We start from the raw sequence: 20474 nt of genomic DNA on the forward strand, positions 1-20474 counted from the left end.
TTTTATTATTATTATTATTTTTTTTTTTCGTATAAGTGTGTGTAATTTTTTTGAGGAAGAACAAAAAGTGCAGTTAATTACTTAATGGAATCCAAATGAAATTCCCAAGCCCTTTCCAAGAGTCATCAGCACTGTTGGGCATTTAAGAGTCACATACCTTTATCACTGGAACCAAAAAAAATGAGCAGAGGTAATATCTTTTTATAGGGATAAGCCACTGGAGAACAGTAGATTTTAAATAATTTGCTGGACAACAGAGAAGCTCAGGAATCACAGCTTCAGTTCTGGGAAGACTGTCTTCATTTCTACACAGGTTATAAACCTTTGTCTTGTCTTTCCAGATTTCCTGTCCCTTCTGTTCTGGATCTGTGCTCCTATCAATTCCTTCAGCTCCTGTTGGTAATGTCTCCCCCAGCTCTACTTGGTTGCTTTTCTCATGTTTCTCTGTCTCTGAACCCTGACAGTCATGTATCACCTCATCCTGTCCTGTTTCTCAAATCTTTTCATCCATCAAGCTACCACTTCCTCCTTCTTCTCACTGAAAAGACAGGGAAACTTCTCAGAGCTCTTGCCTTGGTTTCAGGGACAAATATCAGAGAATCTTCCAAGTTCTCAGGAGAGCGCAATAGAGGTGAGGTCCCACTCTATCCCAGGAGTCTGAAAAAGAGTATGTATTAACTTTAGGGAGATAACACAAATATATTGGTCATACAAAAATAATGAACAGCAGGTCCTTTGCAATGAAAATACAGTCTCAGAGAAAATTTTGTTCTTAAGTATTTTCTCAACAAGAAAGGTCTTTCCTTTATTTCAGATTTTTACACACCTGACTATGAAGCCTTTACTTGTACAAACTTTTACAGCAATTTTCCTGAGTAAGGACTGTGGAACAAATGCTATGCACAGGCCAAGAGCGAACAGCTCTCCTCCACACCCACTCATCTGTATAGCTACTCACCAGCTTACATCATATGAGAACATTTTCATTTTCTTTTAATTGCGTTGACCAGCTTAAGTCCCATGGCAGAGCCAGCAGTTACTCTGGTTAACTCCTACTGAAAGGCCTTTCACATATTGCACAAGATACTCTTCTTAGAAGAACAGCATCATCATATGATTCTGTCTGTAAACATTAGAGAATAATTCATCCATCAGCTATGTGGGCTGTCTTTCAAAAACTGTGCTAAGTGACACAGCTGATTTTGAAACAAGAGAACTGTGACAGTTTTTTTTTTTTTTTTTTTTTTCTTCTTTCAGTGAAAGACCATCAGACTGGGCAGCTATATATTTTTTTTTCTTTTTCCTTTGCATTTGGAGAACAAAATTTGTTATAGGTACGCACCTCCACATTTTTTGCTTTACGGTAGGCCAATGTAAAATCTGCCAGTTGGCCTCATCCTGGCCTTAACTGAACTCTGTAGCTCTGGGCACAGGAGATTTTCTCCATGTGAAAACTTCCCTTTTTGCACATAGTTAGAGAATCAGTCATTTCTTTGGCTTGGCTTCCCTCCTTTGCTTGCTTCTCTTTTTGAATCAACTCCAAATCTTTTTGAGTCAACTCCAAATACTCATAATCATGAATTATCCCTACCTCATCTCTTACAAAATGCACCCATTTGGGATCCTATCTCTGTTTTCTGTCTCTAAAATAAAAATTCCAGATTCTTGCGCAATCACTTGATCCAATGAGCTCTAAGAAAAATGATGATTATGAAAGTTATGATAAACTTGTAAAAGTAGCCAAGGGAATTTGAGAGAAAGCACTTTTGCTTTGCAGCTGATTGTCAACTTGCCTCTCATCTGGATTTTGCAGTTGTACCAGATTCTGATCCGGCCTTTATAAAGCTTAGCAAGGAAGGAAAAAGCTTGGTACTGGATTACCTCTTAGAACTGGTTCAAGCTGTTCTGTACTTGCAGTACGGTAGTTTGGTGTGTGCTATTACAGCCTATCCACTTTTTCTGCCACTTTTAGCCGCTGACATCAGACAGCATCAGAAGGGAAATGGTAATTACAGGCGTGCTATAGATAGCCACGAAGAAGCATCTTATCAGCACTGTGAGTATTTTCAAACGCTTAAAAAAGAATGAAGTCCTGAAGTTCACACTAGGCTTTACCTCCTTTGCTCTTCCACGATTTCAAGGTGGATGAACAGCAGGATCATGCCAGAGAGGCCTGAGAGGACAGCCTGAGGTCCGAGCTGGGCTGCAAATGCTGTTTGTAGAGATTCAGCTTGACTGAGGAACAACTGTAATGTGCAACCTGGCAAAACAGGGACTGTTAATGGGAAACGCCTAACACTTCTGAGCTAAATGTGAGACTGGTAGCGGGTGACCAGAGCCTTTTAACCAGCGGCCACCAGCTGACTCCACTTTGACACTGACTCCACAGGCAATTCCTCACGGCGCTGTGAGTCAGCCGAGCTTATGAACAGCAGAGATACACCACGGAGGAGCACTGACTCCAGCTCCACAGCTCCGACACACAACCCACAGCCTGCGGCTCCCCCTGCTCCCACACCCACACGGGAACAAGCTCCGCATCTCCGCTCCCCGGCGGGGGCCGGAGCGAGGCGGGCCGGCGGCTGAGCGACACCAGGCGGGCCCAATGCGCTCCGAGCTGCCCCGAGGGGCCGGCCCGTGGCGGCGGCCGCCCCGCGAGGAGCCGGCTGGGGGGAAGCGGGCAGCGGCGAGGCCGGAGCGAGGAAGGGAGGGGGGGAGAACGGGGCTGCCCGATGGCGGCGTGAGGAGGCGGCGCCGCCATGTTGCTGCACCTGGCGGCCGAGTTCGACCTGCAGAGGGATGTGGGGCCCTGGCTGGCCGAGCGGGGTTGGGCTGCGGCTCTAGGTAACGCCGCGGCGGGGGGCGCCGAGGAGAGCCCCGGCATTTCCCCTTTCCCTCCTTCTTCCCCTCCCCTTCCCCTCAGCGCCGCGGGTAATGGCGGCGGCGTTGGGCTGCCCCCAGCCGGGGCAGGGCGAGAGCCCAGCCTCGCTGAGGGGGGCTCCGCCCGCGGGTCCGTGCAGCCGGGGGAAGGGGAGGGGGGCGACAATTATGGGGGCTTCAGGGCGCTTTTTACACCCCCAAAGCTCTTCTGCACCTCACAGCGAGTTTCTTCTTCCTCGACTCTTTTTCGTTTTCTCAAAAAGTATTTTTTTTATTATTATTATGCCCGCTTCTCCCACCCTCCTACCCTTTCTGAGGAGAGAAACCCCCGCCACCTCCCCCCAGCCAAAAATAAATAATAAAAAACAACACTTTCGTCTGCGCGGTGAAGGAGCGCTAATTAAAATTAGGTAGCGTTGGTTGTCACGCCATAGCGCAGTAGCGAAATTAGCGAGCGCTTGGTGTGGTGGTTGGAAAAAAAACAACAAAAAACAAGAATGACCCCACTGTATTCTGGGCCCTGTGGTTTTTCACTTGTGTTTGTTCTCATTCGTCTGTAGGCATGTCGTTTCAGCGCTGATTTTTTTTCTTTTTTTTTTTTTTTTTCTCTTATCTCAAAAACTGATGGAAACTGTAGTCTAAAAGAGAGAATTGCAACCCCGTAACAATTGCTTCAATAGAAATAGATGGTGGTTGATGCGCCGTGTCGGGAACTCCAAACCTCAAGTCCTTCGGTTGCATTAGCTAACTTGCCTCACGTGTTAGGGGGCTGTGATCAAATACTTCTTCAGAGCTTCTTTGTTGTAAATCAGAAATTACATATATATTTTTTTGATTTTATAAAAACAAAGTTAATGGCCAGGCTGTCTATGACAAAATCCGTTAAAAGTTATTTCACGGATACAAGGCAGTTTACTGACAAACAGTCAGTGCGCTATCCCCTGAAGGGTTTTGAGGTAAAACTCTGAAAATCTTGGAACGTAATCAATTCACCTATGCATCTGTGTCATAAAGATATCAGAAAGGTGCTGACTTGTGTTTGGGGGAGGGACAATGGTTTCAGGCTTTCTAAAATGCAATGCAGACGTGTTGGTCAGTAATTACACCTGATAATACAGAGTTTAGATTGGAAGATGCATCTGAGCCAGGACTGACTTTTCCGTATTGTGTTTTAAGTTTTCTGTATAAAGACTTTTTCCCTCCCCTAGTGTGATGCTCATTTTTTTAGGAACGTGCAGGTGAGAGGTGGGAATTTGTAAAGATTCATTTAACCATCAAAGGAATACCTATTCACAGAAAGCAACTAATTTTTAGGAGTTCTGACACTTCTCTGTGAGTAATTTCAGGTGCTATAGTTATTCATATTTATTATTTTATTTGCTGTGGACTTGAAAACCCCTTGGTGTAGTGTGTGAGAATTTCTAATGGCCTGGGAGCTGGGAGTAGCTGTGATCAAGGGAGGGGAGTGGTAAGTGAAGAGAACCAGCCTTGTTCTCTATTCCATTTATTTTTGTACAAGCTGCGTATAATGGCCTTCAGGAAATCAAACTGCATTCTCCTGAGTATGTTGATAAGAGTTGTTTGCTGGGCAGGCAGGTTGGGTTGGTTTTTTTTTTTTTTTTTTTTTTTTTTTTTCAGCCCTTCATCTGCTAGTCTAAGCTGTGGAGATGAGGAAGAAGTGTTAATTCTGCATGCAAAGTTCTCCTGCAGGATTTCCCAAGGGCAGGGATGGTTGCCACTTCTTCTTTGGCTGCGTATTCCCACCAACAATGTTCAGTGACATTAAATTTGTTTCCAAAGCAGAACTTCTTCAACATCTTTCTTGATTTTCCAACATAGAGATCTTAGATTAATTGGCACAGAGATTTATTGTGGACCTTCTTTTCTAGCTAAATTTTATTCTGAGAAAGTATTTTGTGAGAGAGGCGTGATTTGCCTAGAGGATGTTGTAACCTTGAAAAGTTTGTGGTGGTTGCTAAATTCTGGGAAGCTTCTGCTAAAAGAAGAGTGGAATGTATGGTTAGCTGAGACTTTCTCAGTTGTCACTGGCTGACCTTAGCATAGTGGCATTGTGTACTTCGAGTGATCTGAAACTAGGAGAAGGTGATGTGTTTTATGCATGTAAGGATTTTTTTGGTCCTCTCACAATTAAATTATTTGCCTCTGACAATATTTCTAAACACTATTTTTCTTGTCACCACAAGCTGTATGAGCTAATTCATAGTATCAGGCTCCTGAAGCTAACTTTCATGCTGCTTACTCCTATCAAGGCACAGTGATAACTGAAGTAGCATTGAACTTGACTAAATACATGCCAGGAGTTGTGGAGAGTTCTTGATCATGCTTACTGAAATACAGGCGACCTGTATCTTAAAACTAGAGCCAATCATACATCTCTCAAGCTTATTAAGAGCAAAATTCCTTCTTCTAATAAGAGTTTCATCTGGGATCAATACGTATGTAGTGCCTGTGATTAGAAAACAGAATGCAGAATGGGGACAAGATACGTTTCTGGCATGTGGAGTATAATATTTTCCTTCCTCCCAACCCCCCAATGTTTTCTTGTCCTACCTGCATTGCTTAATTCCCTTGTAGCTGTAAATATATTGCATATATGTTTTGTTTGATCTTGTGGGTCTTGTTGCTGTAGAGCTAATCTCTGAAGACATGGTTTATTTCCACGTATTCCTTTGGGGGCTGAGGGGGCGGATTGGACAAGTGATGCTTTTTCTCATGCTTAGTTTTATCTCCCTGTACTGCTCTGAGTGCAACTTAACTGTTTGAATCATGTGTATAATGGATAAATGCAATTTTAGTTTTCTGGGAGTGTAAACCACTGAGTAATCACATTCTATTTTCATCAGAAAGGATTGTGGCAATTTTGGATCACAATTGTAATAAGGCATTAGGAATTTAGAAATGTAATTACTTTCTGTGTGCTTTGAAACTGTACCTATTTTGTTTTGAAGTTTATGAGGTTTAAATCACAGTCTAAGAAATATTCTGTCTGTCTTTAAAGAAGGTGGTAATTCTGGCATGTACAAATAAGCATTTATATGTAAAAATGTACTTAGTACCTTTGCATAAATTGTGCATATGTATGATATACATGCTCAAGTGAAAATCTTGTGCCTTTTGATACTTATTTCAGATACTTCTGAGAACTCATCAGCACTCCGCGTTGTAAATGTTGAAAGAAATGGAAAAATTATTTATACCTGGAAGGTAAATCTCTCTTGGAGCTTAATGAAAATATTCCTGAGAATATCACTGTGTGTGTGCCTACGTTTACTTGAGTCTCTGCATCTTAATTTTTTGGGGGGTTGGAGGGGTTAAAACATGAAAACTTGACTGGTTACTTGGAGGTTTGGGCGATGGGAAAATACCCATCTCCACTTCAGACAAAGGTTAAGAGTGATGAAACAGAGAGTAAAGTACTGACTGACCCGATCAGGTCATAGGGTTTTTGCTGTTGATTTTTTTGGGGCCAGAATCTCACCCTGCATGAAAAAAACATTTCTTTAACAGATAAACTCTTCATAAGCAGCATGTTCTTTCTCCCTGGGAGTTTCTTAGGGAGGTCTGACTCTTAAAATCAAGTGCACTGCTTCAGTTAAAGGTTTAATCCTGCCAATAACTATGTTAAGATACCATATATGTAACAGTAACTCTGCTTCTGTTTTTCTTCTTTGTTACTTTAAGATACATCTGTAGCACTTCATTGCAAGTACTAGGAAGTAATCTTAGTTTATTTGATGTTTTGAAGTATGTAGCGCTGTCCTTTTTAATATAGGGTTCTGCTCTCATGGCATATATATGGCTTTTAGATTGAAATTCATGTAGTACCAAGGCTTTTCTAAATGGTTTGGGATGGCTTCCCCTTGAGGGGACAAGCTGTGGTTCTTCTCTGTGCAGCTCAGAGAAATCTGGAAACCTAGCTGGATTCTGGAGGGTCTTGGTTCTTGGGAAATATGACTGCAGACAGCAGGCTCCAGTAGGATAGGGCTGTCCTGCATTCCCCTCTGGCTCAACAACGCTAAAACTCTCCAGCTTCACTAGGGTTAAGGGAAGAGGTGAGGCCTTCAGCAAGGTATAGTGTGCTTCAGCTGTGGGTGGATGTTTCCTTTGGTACAGCGAGGGGAGGGGAGACTGTGAGGCAACAGGAGTCATAAAAACAGCGCTCAACAAAGTGTCATTTCTTTTAATATTACTCAAATCTCTAAAGATTTAATAAAGACAATCTACCTAGCTCCTTAAAGGAGATCTATGTATGGGTGATGTCGCTGCTGTCCAGCACCTGTGGAATATCACACCGAGCTTCGAGTAACTCCTTTCCTTCTTGGACTTTTGACAGCAGAGTCCAGCTGCCTCGTGTGGTGTTCCAGCTCTTGCAGCTGGCAGAAGAGGGTAAGATTTAGCTCAAGGTTGATCCATCTAAATGTAGGTGTCTGCTCACATACTAGGTGTCGAAGATGTTGTTACAGTCAGTGCAGATCTGGTCAAACCAGGGGAATTTAGAGAAATGGCTGCTTGTGGCCTCTGCCTTGGGAGGAGGTGTGTGAGGTGGAGAAGGGGGACAAATGTTTGCCAGGCTCTAGTGAATGAATTGGTCAATGACTTGAAGGAGGATTCAAACACCTAACCCTGAATCTGGAGGTAAAGCCAACACCAAAAATGTGCGCTGTTGTTTCTCTTTCCTGATTCAGGGAATGAAGTGACCTCTGCAGCCTTTGTGGCAGGAATGGCTGGGTGACAATGGCTGAGAACTAGGGGTAGCAAACTGCACAGCTCTGCTGCAATTTTCACCTCTGTTACGCCAGCCTGAAGGAGGTGCTGCTGCCCCTTTATTTTCCTGTTCTCTTACCATTATAAAGTAGTCTAATCTCTTTCTTCTTGAATGAGTCAGGCTGCAGAAGGAAGAGCCAACGTCTGGGTTCTTTCTGTGTTGAGAGGATTGCTGACATACTCGGTTTGCTTTACTGTAAGTGTGGTTCATTCGTTGTTTTTTTCACACTTGCTATGGGCAAACTGGAAGATGCTTCCTGGAGTGTTTTCACAAATAGCAAATGTGTCTTAAGGTAGTGTTGCATTAAATGTGTGATGCTTCTCCCAGTGGAAGTTGTCTGTAGTGTGTGGTATACAATTATTTCCTGCCCCTTTCTTTTCTGTTCTTGTGGTGACAAGAAGAACATTGACCTACTAGAATGAGTCTAGAGGAGGGCCATGAGGATGATCAGAGGGCTGGAGTACCTCTCCTGTTAAAATAGGTTGAGGGAGTTGGGGTTGTTCAGCGTGGACAAGAGAAGGCTCGGGAGAGACCTTACAGCGGCCTTCCAGTGCCTAAAAGGGTCCTGCAGGAAAGCTGGGGAGGGACCCTTTGTCAGAGGGTGTAGCGATAGGACAAGGGGGAATGGCTTTAAACCCAGAAAGGTTATACATGTAGTTAGATTAGATATAAGGAAGAAATTCTTTAAGGATGGTGACACAGTGGACCAGGCTGCCCAGAGAAGCTGTGGCTGCCCCATCCCTGGAGGTGTCCAAGGCCAGGCTGGATGGGGCTTTGGGCAACCTGGTGTGGTGGGAGGTGTCCCTGCCCATGGCAGCGGGGCTGATGCCATGAGATGATCTTTAAGGTCCCTTCCAACTCAAACCATTCTATGATCAATACAAATTCTGCTTGTTGGCTGAAACTGTTGGTACCAACTTAGATGTAAATTATTTGTTTCTGCAGCTGATGCAGACATACCTTGGGACAGAGATACCTTAATTCAGGACTGAAATTTTAGGACTGATAATTTTGTTTCAGGAGTGTAATGGTATTTCTAAATGTCTCTTCAGAAATAGAAGACCAAATACCTTCCTCCTGAAATCGGGAGGGTGGAGAATGAGCTTTATTTTCAAGTGTGTTTTAGAGTATTGCACAGTACTCTGGGTTTGAAAGCGTCTGTCATTCGTGACATTGAAAGCTGGCATAAAGGAAGATGTTTGTAACAGAGATGAGTGCTAGTGCCAGGGCTTCTCTTTTGCAAAGCTGGAACAGGAATCTTTGCAGGAAACATGAAAGCAAATGTATTAGCTTCTGCACTGGGCTGGACACTGATGTAGCCCTGCTACCAGTCTTGTAAAATGCATTTTTCAGTAGTAAGTACAGAGGATGTTAGAGTTTGACACATTTGGAAAGAATGGCAATTTGTGAAATCACTTGCTTAACCTTAAGCTAGCAGGCCTGAAGCCCATGTCTTAACATAAAGGCATTTTGTTTCCCTTGTTTAAGCTAGAAGTCAAAAGAATTTTGTCACAGCCACAACAGTAATGAAATACTTAGAAATAGACCCTTGAGGAAGAGAATACTCAGGCTTTTGTTTTAATTTCACAGGGCGAGATGCCATAACTTTGTAAATAACCATAGATTTCTACCCTTTCCCCCCACCCCTCAAGCTGTAATTAAAAACAATGATGTTCATTGTTTGAGTACAAACGATGTGGCTGGATTTAATTCTGACAGTTTAGCAATTTAGTGCATATACCTAGAGCATATTGATTAATGGATTTCAGCTTGATTTGCAAAACAAGATATGCTGCAAAGCAAAATTAGTATTTTTTTTTTTTTTTAAATTAAAACATGGTTTGAAGATATAAGGCATATTAAAGAGTACCAGAAAGTTTTGGTCTGTATAGTCTTAGAGTGTCCCAAACATTGCATGTTGCTATCGATAAGCTAGAAAGGGTGTATATTATGCTTCTTTTCAAAGGCAGCAGCCTAATGGTCTCATTTGAGCTTGTGAAATACTATTTAAAGGCTGAATATTGTTTCCTAAGGTAGAACTGAAATCCTTTTTCCAGCCTGCAGCCAGATCTCCGGAAGCTGTGTTTGGTGATGGTTGATGTTTCTGTGCTCCGTTTTGGCGTGACGACCCAAGTCTGTGAGATTTGGAATGCCAGCCTTAAATCTTCCCAAGGCCAGTGTAGTGTCTCCTCTCATTCCTGCAGAGAGATCTCTTCCTTGCTAACTAAACCAGTTTAGAACCGAAGTAAGAGAGGCAAGTGGCATACGGCACAGCCAGTGGGCAGTGGATTGGCTACATTTCAGCTTTGTCACATGTGTTAGTTTTGAAAGGGGGAAAAAAAAGCTCACCACACTGTTCTCATTCTTGCCTCTCCTTCTTGGAATTAGATAATTAACTGCCTGTATTACAGGACAGGGAAGCGTATGAGGATGTGTGCCAAGGGAAGGGGGGAAAAGAGGAAAGAAGGGTTGGAGAAGAAACAACAACTGTGTTTAAACTTGTATGCACATTCAGTTTTGATTTGTTTTCACCTGTAGGGAAATCAGAGAGATACCCATATTGGATTGTACGACCTTCAAACTAAAGAAAATGAGGTGAGAGCAAAACCGTGCTTCTGCCTGGTGAGGGCAATGCTATAGGATTTTAGATTTTGATGCCTCGCAACACAGTGTGTCATCTCCTTAAGCATTTAAATGTTTGTTTGAAATGGAGGAGAGAAATGAAAAGTACTCACATGATGCTCAGCAGCATTAAGATTACAGAACATCTTGGGAGTAGTAGTGTCGTGTTTGGAGTCTTGATTTCTAAACAACCAGTTCAAGGTCCCCTCTTAAACACAGCATGTGCCCTTAAAAGTAAATGATTTTTTTGTATTGTCATGTGTGCCTCCTCGGTCTGTCTGGTGCTACTATTTGTGAGAAAAAAATTTAAAACTGAATGCACCACGGTTCAGTGGTTGGAACCGTGATAACGGGTCTTTGCAGGTGTCCCAAAACAGTATGAAATGGGTAAGAGTTCATACTGATGTAAAGCTTTGCTGTACGGCTCTAGTGGCAACTAGAGCTCAAAAGAACCATTAAGAAACAAACAAATGAGGAAAAGGAGAAGTGACAGAAGTGAGGCTTGAAGTTCGTCTGATTTAAGAGGGATTTGCTTTAGAAATGAAAAGGTGAACTGCTCAGTGATGTTTTCCTAAGGAGTAGTAATTAAATGGTTATCTTTATGTAGTTAAAAATAATTTATTGTTGCTGATGTATTTCCTTTATAGCACCTCTATATGTTTGAGAGAGATCTGCGCATAATCAGCTGTTCAGTCAACAGTGAAAGGACATTACTGGGTAAATATGTTTCATGATTCATTTTTTTGTCATCATTAAAGATGATTTAGGTTATTTGTATGATACATTTGAGTTTATAATTACATATGGGTCTGTTTTGAACCCTGTGTTGCTCATGTCATTACTGTTACAGTAAAAGAAAAATCTCCAACACACCCCTTGCTCACTTCTCTTACCTGCATTTATGTATGTCTCCTACATCTGGGGGAGCTTCTGTTGCTTCTTAAAATGCATATTTTTGTAAAATGTTTGTGATGTTTGCTCTCCAAGAGTATTCAGTAAGATTAATAGCATGCTTGCTGTGTTCTTTTTCTGGATTAGCGGTCAGCTTCCGTCAATACACAGAGGAAGAAAGAGTGAGCCGGCTGTTACAGTCAGGTACTACAAGTGGATTGTTTTAATACTGTTAGAAGTATTTTATTCTTTCTTGTTTCTTTTTTTTTTCTCTTAGTGATAAAAGTGTATATATATATATATATATATATATAAAAAAAAAAAAAAAAGCCTTATCTAAAACATGTTCTTTTTGCAGTATCCAAATATTTAACCTTGCTAATTGAAATTCATCCTGTTAATAATGTGAGAGTCCTGAAGGCTGTGGATAGCTGTGTTCGAGTACAGGTAAATCATTCAAATAATCTAAATGCAAACCTTCTTAATGCAGTGTGGACAAAGTGATAGAATCCAGAAAAGTCTCATGTTTCTTGCAAGTGTTGTAAGAGAGAGAGAGATAATGTAACAAAAACATTGGTACACTAAAAAGATGAGAAATCTTGTAAAATGTTAGAAGTAGGATTTATCTAAGGTGTAGGCTACATTTTTCCCCTCTCTTCAGTCTCCCTAAGCTTGTGATAGTGATTGATGACTCTTAGTCTGTAATAATAGCTGTTCTTATGAATTGAATGTCATGCATGTGCTTGGCTTTATTTAAATATATGTAACTATTCAGCTAAATATTTTAAATAAGTGCTGTAAACAACTGTAGTTATTTACTTACTTTTGTGAAACTTTCTGTATAGTTCCTTTATCCAGTTGAAGGCAGAAATACTTCTACAGAAAGTCGCCTCTTGCTAGTTTCAGAAGATAAATGTGAGTTAATATTTTGAAAGTACATTGTCATTCTTCTCCTTTAAGATGCCCATCAGGGATTGTTTTTTTATAGTCATTTATTGGGGAAAAACAATGAAAAGAAAATATGAACTATTCTAGGTATCCTGAATGTCTTTCAAAAGCTATATGCTTTAATGAGATTTTTTTCAGCGTTGGAAGAATGGACAGCTTTGCATTTTTTTTTCTTGGTTCATGCATTCATCAGTCATCTTAAATTCTAGAAAAGCTACATTATACTTTTATAATTGCCTGTAGAAATTTAGAATAGCCCCATTGAATATGACAAATGGATTCTGATTTAATAGCATGACAAGGGGATAAGAACAGGACAAAAGTTCCTTGGATTTGGCTTTACATTGCATGTTGAGCCTCATGTAGTGGGAGTTTCAGCCTAATAAGTGAGAATGGATAGAGGGGGACACTTGCAAAAGGCAGTCTTGCCTTTACTCTTATCAAAGACTGACATGGCTTTTCCCATCTTTTTGCGGAGGCCTGTCTTTTCTGCTAAGCTAGATGCCGATTTTTAGGTAGCTGGAGTTAAGTAGGCAGAGTTAACCTCATAATCTGTTCACTTAGGGCTTTGATCAAAACCAGTCCCGTTTATAAAATCTTTCGGATTGATTTTGCACCCCTAACATAGGTAGACTACCAGTAACTATTAGCAGCTTTGCATGGGAAGGCTTGCAAGGTGGTACTCCTGCTAGGAAGTGAAACAGGGCTAGAGCAGCATGCAGCTGTGCATGCTCTTTCTCTGCAAGCATCATCCTTTGCTTGGTTTGGCATGTTCCATGTAGCGCTCTTCTGACAGTGCTGCAATGATGTGGGCAGAGGACGGCTTGCCCTGGGTGGTACCACTGATGCCACCCTCTCAGGAGAGGAAGAAGTCCAGGCCTCTGTGTAGGCACCTCTGTTCATACATCAAATATCTCTTGCACTGAGTTGAGCTTTCTTGGGTCTAATGGGTTCCCTTAACGTTCTAAGAGGTGAAATTGTTTAACAATATAAAAACCTGTAAAAAATGTATGTTTTTACTGAAATGTTTTTTATTGTTTTAAAGATATTGAACAATTTGATATTTGTGTTGTTGCGGAAGAAGAACACAAAGTGGTAAGTCCTGAAAAATCTTGAGTTTTGAGAATGTAAGCATCTATCCTTTAATTTTAGCTAATTGTTTTGTAACTTGGCAATTTATCCTGCTAACCACAAAGCTTGTTTTAAAAAATGTATATCAAGTAATCTATGAGGAAAGTAACTTTGTTTCTGAATTTGTCTGGATGTTAGAATTTGGAAGAAAACATAGGGTACGTTTATTTTTAAACCATTCAATGTATTTGTAGAATCACCTTCCTGACTTTGCCTTCTGGGAGTCCAAGTGTCCCAGGAAAAGATTCATTAAAAAAAAAAAGACACAAAACTTAGAGGGGGAAAAAAAAAGATTGGAACATTCACAGTACTTAAAGTCTAATATGTTTTTTGCTTTCAAACATCAATTAATTTTCAGCTAACTGAATGTGCATGTTCCACTTAAAGCATTTATTCTTAATAAGCATACATCTAATATACTAACAAATTGTGTCGCAGACCCCAATGTTTCATTTTATGGAGGAAATCTAGGCTCTGGAAATACTTTGTAGTTGGAGTACCCTAGAAACTTTCTGATCTTGAACCTGAGTATCTTGCACACAGCAGAGGTGGCCCTTGTGCTGCTGACATGTAGCATATTCCCTTCAAGCACCAAAGTATTTGAGCCTCTTCTGTCATTGCTCTTCTCTTTAAAGCACAGTCTGTGTGTAATCATTACAGAACCTTACGTGATGACCTCTAATGCGCTTTCTTTCCCTTTAGGTGATTCAAAACTCAGGTCAGCTTCCAAGAGCCAGAGTTGCAGATGATCTCATTTGGGCACAATGGGATATGACGGAACAGAGACTCTTCTACATTGTTCCAAAGGTGAAATCAGTGTTATTCTAGTGGTTTTGTTCCTGTCTGTCTCATAACAGTGAAGCTTTCTGAGAGTGTGGTGTAATAATAGTGTGAGTTTGGTTTCCATTATAGGCTGTCTTGTTATTGTCTCAAATAACCCAAATCAAAAGCCAGGCTTGCTTGAACAGCCATTTGTGCATAGTAATTGCAGGAAGACTGATAGTCTCAGTGCTTCCTCTAAAAATGGATGGGTTTGTTAGTTTTCTTGGCTTTAAAAAGGCCTTTTGTTCAAAAGGATCTAAATCTACTAAAAGTTGTGGGAGTGTATTGCCTCTTCTACAGAATTCACATCTGAAAAGTAAGCCTGTGTACAGCATACTGAATGTACCAAATGAGTTCAGTCTTGGCTAGAAATGCTCAAACTCCTCACGTTTTTTTTGTTTGCTTGTTTGTTTTGCCTGAAGGACTACTTGCATTTGATGTATTCTGCATAAATGAAAGTCTACTTTTCTCTTAGCTGCCAAAGAAGTGTTAGGAAATAACAGGAAGTGAACCGTGATGGAGAAACACATTCCTGTTTTTGTTTGAGAGATCCTTTTTGAACTGACCAAAATAAGATACGGTTCCTTTTGCCACACAGGTAGCTGTGAAAAAGTTTTTGTTTAACATTCTAGAGTGTGTGTGTGTGTGTGTGAGACATGTAATGCTGTGTTGAAGTGAGGGCCCACGCAATTTTATATGATTGGTAGATAATGATCTGAGACAGGAAGGAAGCATGTCAGAGTGCTATTGTGGGGGGTTATATGTGGTTTTTAATGTCTTCTTTTGTCCCCTAACTTCTGCATATTTGTTAGCAAAGCGTGTTAAGTGTGTAGAACGCTGGGGAATCCACTTTCCAGTCTATATGATGTGCATGTTTTTAATTAGTTAAAGAACATATCCTCTTCATTCTAGGAATCAAGGTGTACTTTAAAATGTGTCCAGTTTTACCCTGATGAAAATTTTAACACAATAGTAAGTAATTAGAATTTTATTATATGCTAGTTTTGAGTTGGATGTAATTTTATCTTCCAGGCACTGATAATGAGATCAGTTTCAGTATCTGTTTAATCTTCAAAAACAGACGTTTTGCAGAGGGAAACTGGTTTTGTTTTTTCCTTTTTTGTGTGTTTTGTTTTTTTGTTCTTGTTTTGTATTCTTTTCAAGAATTTATTCATGCATATTCAGATTGCACCATGGTAAGGTAATTTCAGAGGAATTGCACGGATACTAACCTAGAAGTATGTGATACTCATGGTAGTACACTGATCTTATACTCGGGTATTGAAAATCAGGATTATCAAACACTAGACAAAAACTGGATTACTGAGGCAGTTTTCAGTGAGACAGAAAAATCTGTTGCTGTCAGAAGACAGAGAACATAAAAACTAAAAAGACTAAGCATACAAGTACCACTAAACTTTTGTCCCAGGTGTTAAAATTTGCTCTAATAGAAGAGGTTAACTGTCTCATAATTGATACTCATATCTTCTAAGAGTCTTTTATGACTTGTCTGAGACAGTAAGGATTATAGAGGATATACAAACTTTTTTTTGGTCTTTGTTAAAATGTTGAATCTGTTGAAATATGTGTGACACATTTTACTGGGCTGAAATGTTAAACATAGTTCAGTAATCATCCTGATCTCACTAAATAACAGGTTTGGTTTTGGTTTTTGATTAACAGCTGGAATCACACCTGGATATTTCTGTGACTGACACACGAGTAAAGTAAGGATCTGTTTGTTTTCCTTTTAATATATAGAGTAATATTTTATAAAGTGAAGTAAAATGTGGTTTAGAACCATAGTATCTTTGGTTGGAGTTACCTATGTGGTACTGGAACATAAGAATAATTTGAATGACACATTTTTTTGTCCAAACCTCCAGCTCTTCTCATTTTCATCAATGGTAAAATGTAATTTAATCCTTGAATGCTTTTTTGGTGCTGTTTTTAAAAATGATTTGTCTAAAGAGCTAGCCATATGTTAAAACACCATTTCTCTGAGTATTTGGTACCTAGTTAAAGAGAGTTGTTTCAGTCTTGGGCATGCTGTAGTAGTGATGTGGAAATTCCTGTCAAGGGAAGCTCTCCATTTTTAATTGCTGTTACATGTTTTACTGGGCAGTTAACCAGACTAGTAGCTCCTTTTTATTGTCCATGAGGCACTGCCTGTGCTGTTCTTGTTCTCCAGCATGCTATTTCCAGGCAGCCTGCAGTTTCAAAGGCTAAGACTCATAGATTCTGCCTACAGTGACTGCATCTGAGCTTGTCTCCTTAAGGCCCTCTTAGGTTCCCTCTTAACTGAGGAAGAGCAGGATAGTTTCTGTCATAATTCATCCCATCCTCATCTATCTACAGTTAGCTGAATTTATGTTCCAAAAGGGCCTGTTCAGATATCTGAACAGTTAATGATATCAATAACTGAAGGTAGCTGAGTAGCATCCTACCCAGAATGGGGTGCTCAGGATGTCTCAGCACTATGCAGAACGCTCAGCACAGTGCTCCTGCACATGCAGGTTGCCCAAAATGGGCAATATATGCTCTTGTTGTTAGTACTGAAAAAAAAATATCCAACTCTTCTAAGAGCTTCAGTACTTTTTTTTTTCTCCAAAATTCTTGCAGAAAACCTCAGGTGAATATCACTGTGGGAGCCAAATTCTTTTGGGAGGGGCAGAGGGTAACCAAACCAACCATCCAAAAAACCCCAACCCCAAAAAACAAACAAACCAATCTAGACTGACTAGAACTATCTGTTGTACGTTCTGCATGGGAAAACTAGGACTTCTAGATCTTAAAGATATGAAAATATAAATGTAATGAAGCTGTGCCACAGGTGGTTCAGGTTGAATGTTAGGAAAAGGTGCTTCAGTGAGAGGGTGCTCAGGCACTGCGACGGGCTGCCCAGGGAAGTGCTCATGGCACAGAGTCTGATGGAGTTCAAGAAGCCTGTCTGAAATAATGCTCTCAGACATGTAATTTTTGAGTAGGCCTGTGCAGAGCCAGGAGTTCATAGAATCCCGGAATGGTTTGGGTTGGAAGGGACCTTAAAGACTGCCCTGTTCCAACCCCTGCCACGGGCAGGGACATCTCCCACCAGATCAGGTTGCCCAAAGCCCCATCCAGCCTGGCCTTGAACACCTCCAGGGATGGGGCACCCACAGCTTCTCTGGGCAACCTGTGCCAAGGTCTCATCACCCTCAGAGTAAAAAACTTCTTCTGAGTATCTAATTTAATTAGTCTCCCCTCTTTTAGTTTAAAGCCATTCCCCCTTGTCCTATCACTGCACCCCTGACAAAGAGTTCCTCCCCAGCTTTCCTGTAGGGCCCCCTTTAGGCACTGGCAGGCCGCTGTAAGGTCTCCCCAGAGCCTTCTCTTGTCCATGCTGAACAACCCCAACTCCCTCAACCTGTCTTTGTAGGAGAGGTGCTCCAGTCCTCTGGTCGTCCTTATGGCCCTCCTCTGGGCTCATTCTAATATGTCCATGTCCTTCTTGTGCTGGGGGGCCCAGAGCTGAACACAGGGCTCCAGGTGGGGCCTCACGAGAGCGGAGCAGAGTGGCACAATCCCCTCCCTTGCCCCACTGGCCACACTGCTGTTGATGCAGCCCAGGACACAGTTGGCTTTCTGGGCTGCAAGCACGCGTTGCCAGCTCATGTTGAGCTTCTCATCTACCAACACCCCCAGGGCCATTTCCTCAGGGCTGCTCTCAATCCATTCTCCACCCAGCCTGTGTCTGTGCTTGGGATTGCCCCGGCCCAGCTGCAGGACCTTGCACTTGGCCTTGTTGAACCTCATGAGGTATCACAGGCCCACCTCTCAGGCCTGCCCAGGTCCCTCTGGATGGCATCCCTTCCCTCCTTCATATTGAGTTGGATTTGATGATCCTTGTGGGTCTTTTCCAACTTGGGGTGTTCTGTTATTCTTCCAAAAAACATTAAAGCACAACCAACATGAGACAAAAAGAATATCATGGCATCACATGTTCCATGTGAGCATGATTTTTTTTTCCTTTCCTTTTCAAGTACTTCCACTGGAATTGGTGTGCCTGCTTGCAGATTTAAATGTAGCTTTACAGATACAAGAATGGTTCAGCTGGACTGCAAAGCCATAGAATTCACAGGCACAACAAGTGACAGGATTTCTGATACTTCTTCAAAACTCACTTGCACATCAAAGTTGGAATGGTTGGGTTATGCTGCAAGAAGTGCATATGAAATCATGCAGTTGTAATAAGAATTGTTGGTTTCTGGTAACTTCACAGTCTTGTGATTCTTATAGCTAACAGCGTCGAGCTGATCACTTAAAGCCTGATTTAGCTTGCATTAGAGAATGTTTGATTATAGTTCAGTTAGTATATTTTTATTATATTGCAACTGTTATGGTCTTTATGTTGTGATGAGTCACTGTGGATGAAGAACTGATTTATTTAATGATCTTTATTTGCTCATAGACTAGTGAATTTTGGATATGATGACTGCCAAGACCAAGATGTTACATCCAAATCTTTGAATCTTCGGGTTTTTACAAGTAAAGCAGGTGACGAATAAATACAAATGTCATATTATGATGCTCTCCACATGTAATTATCATAGAGTGTAATCATAATTGATTACTAGGAATTTCTTTGTAATACATTATATACATGTATAGTTGTTACTCTTTGCATGTGTGAGACTTCTTTATTCCTTTAGAGTATACGTGACAGATAACAGGGAGAAGGCAAGTAGTTTTGTATCCCAGGAGGAATCAATAGCTCTTTACAGATTGGAAACTTTTCTAGCAATACCCCTAGGGGGAAAAAAAAAAAAAAGACAAACATTAGCTTCTGGTAAGTATACAGTTTAGTCTTTCACATTATTTGGTCTTTCTAAATATTTCATTGAGGTTAACCACGTTAACTTTTAAAACTACTCAGTGTATTAATCTCTAACCTCATTAATAAATGCTTAATTTTAAGTACACAGCTTTTTTATTGTTTAGTTTGGTTACCCTCTGAAAGCTGTATAATAAGTTAAGCTGAAGACTACTTGGAGTTTTACATATTAACACTGAGACAGTGACTAGTTCAGCTCCAAAGAACTGATATAGTGCATCCATACAGCAAAATGTTTCTGATTAAGCATTTTATTGTAGTTTCAGAGCAGGAGCAGTCCTGAAGCTCGGTCATGTGTTATGTTAGAGCCGTTTAATGTTAAAGCTGACCAAATATGTGTTTGAAAGTAAATGCAGGGAAGGTGTTGGTGAGGTCTGTTGTCTGGGTATCTGGCATTGCATGTAACTGTGTTACAGAGTGCATGTGCATAAACGGAGCATCTACATTACAGATTGCAAGAGTTTCACATAAATGCCAGTATGTGATAGTGGGTCCAAGTATGTGGTACTTGGTATGTACTGAGCATGTGATACTTAGTGGTTTAATACTTACATGTTGGTGTGTTCCTTAAACCCTTAGGATATAAGTTTTAACCTGCATCCTAATGCATCTTAGAGCTTTTTTTGGTTAAAAACTAGTCTCGAGAGACATCTGTTCATCACAGACACCTACAATTTCAACTTCTAAATTAGACCATACAGCCAAGCGGGGTATCAGCCAAGCAGATGGTATCCGGTTTACCTTTGAATAGTCTAGAGAGTTGTGTAGAGGTGTGATGCAAAGCCACTACTGTGACACATCTCACTTTCTAAGGATGCTTTTGTGCACATGGATGAGTTGCTGAGGTATTTGCCAGTTGCCTTGAAATCACCATGAAGGCAAGTCAAGTGAAATACAGTTTCCTTATATGTTTTTTTTTTTTTCTTACCAGGGCAGACGGTACACTTAAAGATTACAGGGAAGGAATTAGAAGCAAAAGAAAACCAAGTTTCCATATAGCGAATGTAGATTACGTTAGTTTTACTCTGTTAGCAAGACTGAGTATTTTTATGTGCATTTCATATACAAACTGCCTGACTAAGAACAGAAAAGGTTATTGATTCATATACTTGTTTCCTTTAAAAGCTATGCTTTGCTAGGGTTTGCTTAGAGTCAGTCACTTCCTTTTAGGCCAGGATGAAATTGTCTTCCATCAAGTCTATTGTTTGATTACCCTGAAATAAAATGCTATTTTCCATCTGGCAATGCAGTATTTAAATTGTGTGGAACCTTTCTCATGCTGAACATTGTGCTTAATGCAAAACATAATTTGACATTTACTAAGTTAGTTTATTGTATGTGGCTCTTCACTGGTTGTTTTTTAAAACTGAGGATGACATTGCACAGTTTATTTGGAGTAGCTGCAGTTCAGAACAAATGGTTTTGGCAGTGAGACCATATGTAGTTGTTGAAGGATGGTGTGGGTATGTGAACTGAAATTCCCTCTTGTCTTTCTTGCTTATGGTGTTTTACAAGACAAGA

At 40.7% G+C, this 20474-nt stretch overlaps 1 protein-coding gene across 2 annotated transcripts in view; it reads left to right on the forward strand.

Moving 5' to 3' along the window:
* The first annotated feature begins 2702 nt into the window (after positions 1–2702).
* GSAP (gamma-secretase activating protein) overlaps positions 2703–20474 on the forward strand; it is a 46440-nt gene continuing 28668 nt past the window's right edge. For both annotated transcript variants that reach the window (XM_032189078.1, XM_032189086.1), the window contains exons 1-12: positions 2703–2844; positions 6032–6105; positions 10205–10261; positions 10936–11005; positions 11327–11383; positions 11538–11626; positions 12025–12094; positions 13173–13222; positions 13961–14065; positions 14993–15052; positions 15764–15807; positions 18531–18616. In XM_032189078.1, coding sequence (XP_032044969.1) covers positions 2760–2844; positions 6032–6105; positions 10205–10261; positions 10936–11005; positions 11327–11383; positions 11538–11626; positions 12025–12094; positions 13173–13222; positions 13961–14065; positions 14993–15052; positions 15764–15807; positions 18531–18616 — 847 coding nt within the window. In that variant the 5' untranslated portion in view covers positions 2703–2759. The remainder of the gene's footprint in view (positions 2845–6031; positions 6106–10204; positions 10262–10935; positions 11006–11326; positions 11384–11537; positions 11627–12024; positions 12095–13172; positions 13223–13960; positions 14066–14992; positions 15053–15763; positions 15808–18530; positions 18617–20474) is intronic.

This window comes from Aythya fuligula, chromosome 1 (assembly GCF_009819795.1).
Source record: "Aythya fuligula isolate bAytFul2 chromosome 1, bAytFul2.pri, whole genome shotgun sequence".
Taxonomy (NCBI): domain Eukaryota; kingdom Metazoa; phylum Chordata; class Aves; order Anseriformes; family Anatidae; genus Aythya; species Aythya fuligula.